The sequence below is a fragment of the Mangifera indica genome, chromosome 1 (genome assembly GCF_011075055.1).
Source record: "Mangifera indica cultivar Alphonso chromosome 1, CATAS_Mindica_2.1, whole genome shotgun sequence".
Taxonomy (NCBI): domain Eukaryota; kingdom Viridiplantae; phylum Streptophyta; class Magnoliopsida; order Sapindales; family Anacardiaceae; genus Mangifera; species Mangifera indica.
In genome coordinates, this window is record NC_058137.1 from 20,501,221 (window position 1) to 20,504,956 (window position 3,736).

A 3,736-nucleotide genomic window follows, 5' to 3' on the forward strand; every position below is an offset into this window, starting at 1 on the left:
CATAAGGGATTTTAATCAATTGTTTGGCTCCTCTAACATATTTTATTGTGTTGTTGCCACCTTGAATCCATTCTCTTTGATAACGAACCGATGCATAACTATCCATTTTAATTATCAATCCTGCAATGGCAAGTTTTTAAAAATAATTATTCATTTATAATAAAAAAATCTGTAATAACTATGTAAAACAGTCGTATAATTATTAATATAAAAAAAACTCCTCATATTTTTCTAATATTTTATTTAACAATTTAACCCCCTATAATTATTTAACAATTGTAATAATACCCTCGTATGTTATCTTATATCAACCTTGTATCGATGGCGAATGGTTGAAATTTAAGTATTTAAGGGTGGCCTGGTAATTTATCCAAACCTTGGGTGGGAAAAAGTTTCTGAATAATAATAAACAGAATAAAATCGTCGATTTCCTTCACCAGTTCCTCCTCGTTGCACCACCACTGGCAGATCCCTCTCTCTCTCATTCATCAACCATGAGTAAGGGACCAGGTCTCTTCACTGATATTAGCAAGAAAGCAAGAGGTTATAACCGCCTGTCATTCTTTCTGTCGACTAATTTGTATTCGTTTTATGTTTTGTAATACCTTTTTATTTTGAATTTGGAATTACATCTCTCTGCTTGTATATTTATATATTGTAGATCTTTTGACGAAAGACTACAACGCCGATCAGAAGCTCAGCATTTCCACTTTCAGCGCTTCTGGAGTGGTATGTTATGTAACACAACTTTTGATTGATTTAGTGGGAAAATCTATGATATTATGATTTGATTTATTAACAGAGTAAAATAAGCTCTGTTCATTTTTTATTCAATGAATAAAATCATCGTGTTCGTGTATAAATCTTTTAGATGTAAATCACGAAAGCAGTGAAAGAAACTGTTCAATTTTGTTTTTTAGGTTGTGTATGTTTGATTATGATAAGATTAGTTACACGCTATATGGCCGAGTTTGAGTTAATTTTTTGAACGGATTCAACGCCTTTTTTCATTTCTTTGGCAAAGCACTATTTTTTTTTTCCTGTTTAAATGACCGGTTGGTCAGTTTCTGAATGGTTTGCTTTATCATTTCCTTGGTTACTGAAACTATAGTTGTTGTAGTATTTGACAGATGATAACAAAAATTCAGAATTTATTTTAGTTAACTCAGAGAGAAATGCTAAATAAGTGAGAATGAATAGCCAAGTTCTTTTGGAAGCAATTAAAATTTCTACATGGACAAGGGTGTTTGCACTGAGTAGTGAGATTTGGTTTGTTGCAATTACTGAATCAAGAGCAGTGATGCTTACTTGGTGAAAATTGAGTGTCACGTAGCTTTATTGGTGTTTAGAGTTTATCACAAAACAAAGAATAGAGACAATTTAAGGTTATTGGGAAAGATGATTATGATGGTTTGGTTATGGAAAGAAAGTCAATTATAATGTTTTGTACAAGTTTAACAATCAGGAAGAAAGCCAGGAAAGACTACACGCCAGAGAGTAAAAAGGGAAAAAAGAAAAACTGGTAGGTGTTGGTAGGGTTGAGATGTCCAATGACATGGAATTTGGGGTTATGACAGTGCATAAAATTTAAATTATTAATGATTATAAATTCTATTGTTTTGGTTTGAAAAAACTTATGAGGATGTTAGTGTTTAATTATTTATTTCTTTTCATCTTTGAGGTTCTTGTGGAGCTATGTGATAGAATTTTGTGGCTTTTGTTAAGTATTTTTTGAAGAAGCTGGATGTGAATTGTTTGAAGTGAAGATATAGAGTGATCCAGCTGCCTTTTAATAGTATATAGGAACTCAATGTGACATCTAACTCTCAGGTCTTTCCCTCTTTTTTTTCAAAAATCTGGACTTATACCATACGTTGTTTGTGTAAAGGTGGAATAAAGGGATTCTAACTAATCTGACATGCCAATGTGATTGTTATCACTTGTAAATGAATGTTTTACATAGCACAGTATTTCTGCTTCTGAGCTATCTGGCAATTCCTATTAGAAAAATATTTTTCTTTAAAAGCTTTAAGTGTCTCCTGTACGATGCTCCAAAATATAAGAATATGATCTAAGCAGGAGGTTGAAGTACCTAAATTTTCTACACTGCGTGTGAATGAATTATATCCTCTTATATTACACTTAATGCACTTTTCACTGTTATTTATTTTTATCTCTGTTGGCTAGTTTTTGCATATAATTTGATTCGCCCTTGTTTCTTTTTCCAGGCCCTCACATCAACTGCAGTGAACAAAGGAGGACTCTCAACAGGTGATGTTGCAGCATTGTACAAGTACAAAAATGTTTTATTCAATATCAAAGTTGACACAGGGTCAAATGTGAGTTACTAATATTTGGAAATTTTAATAGTGAATTTCTTTGTTGATCTTAGTGGTTAGGTCCTTACACTCACTATGTTCTGACAGATCACAACAGCTTTAACTTTCACTGAGATCCTTCCGTCAACGCAGGCTGTTGCATCATTCCAAGTGCCTGATTACAACTCAGGCAAAGTAGGAAGTTTTTGGCCTCTCTTAAGCTGAAAGTTTTAAAGATAATCATGGCTTCTAAACTTATTTCTACTATTGTTTTGCAGTTGGAGGTTCAGTACTTGCATGATCATGCCACCTTCACCACAGCTGTTGCTTTGAATCAATCCCCCAGCATTGATGTGACTGCCACCATTGGTACCCCAAGCATTGTTTTTGGTGCTGAGGCAGGCTATGATACCACCTCTGGTAATTTTACAAAATACACTGCCGGCATTAGTGTGAACAAACCGGATTCGTGTGCTTCAATAATTCTGTAAGCCTTTTTATTCATTTATCTGCTAATTTTGTTAGTGTGTTATTTATATACAGGCTGTTTTTATATTCAGGTTTCTTTTTTGTGTTATTCAGGGGTGACAAGGGAGACACAATGAGAGCGTCATATATACACCATTTGGACCAGTTGAAGAAAAGTGCTGCCGTGGGAGAGATAACCAGAAGGTTTTCCACTAATGAAAACACTTTTACAGTTGGAGCTTCATATGCCATTGATCACCTGACAGTGGTGAAGGCAAAGCTCAATAACCATGGAAAGCTTGGGGCACTGCTGCAGCATGAAGTCATACCAAAGTCCATTTTAACAATTTCTAGTGAGGTTGACACCAAGGAATTGGAAAAAAATCCCAGGTTTGGACTGGCCATTGCCCTCAAACCGTGATGGGTCTCTGCCAGCCAATGATTCTTTTTTGGAATTGGATACCTTTTCCCATATAATGGTGATACTCCATAAGAAGTGTCGTCAATAAGCAGTTCCACAGATATATTTGTTTCTAGGTTCTTGATGACTGTGGATGAATAGTTTTGATGCGTAGGCTCTATGATAGTTCCATTTTCCTTGATAGTTTGTGGAGGCATTTTTACATTTGCATGTTCAATTCTCCTAGGATTTCATAGTTTTGATTGAGTGGGAACTTTGCCTGACACTGGCAAGGTTGATTTGCTTATTACAAGTAATTCACTAGAGTTAGTCATTGTACACTTAGCAAGAAAATGGGTTTAATTGATGAGAAATTCGTCAATTATGCATTTGCTTCGTCACTGGCAGTCTGGCGTGATAAAGGTATCGAAGATTGTATTGTACATCAGATGAAATTTCTTCTTTGATGTAGTTACTTTTCAATCTTCATACTGGAAATTAGTTTTCATTCAAGAATTAAGAATGAACATATGCTTTCATTTGTGCTTCA

The 3,736-nt window shown here is 34.6% G+C and overlaps 1 protein-coding gene across 1 annotated transcript; it reads left to right on the forward strand.

The window, feature by feature from the left end:
• Positions 1–390: 390 nt before the first annotated feature.
• On the forward strand, positions 391–3,736 carry LOC123213233 (mitochondrial outer membrane protein porin 2-like). Its single transcript, XM_044632627.1, has 6 exons — positions 391–543; positions 662–729; positions 2,229–2,339; positions 2,427–2,513; positions 2,597–2,805; positions 2,901–3,736. Exons 1-6 carry the CDS (start codon positions 495–497, stop codon positions 3,205–3,207), a joined length of 831 nt encoding a protein of 276 aa, XP_044488562.1. The 5' UTR covers positions 391–494; the 3' UTR covers positions 3,208–3,736.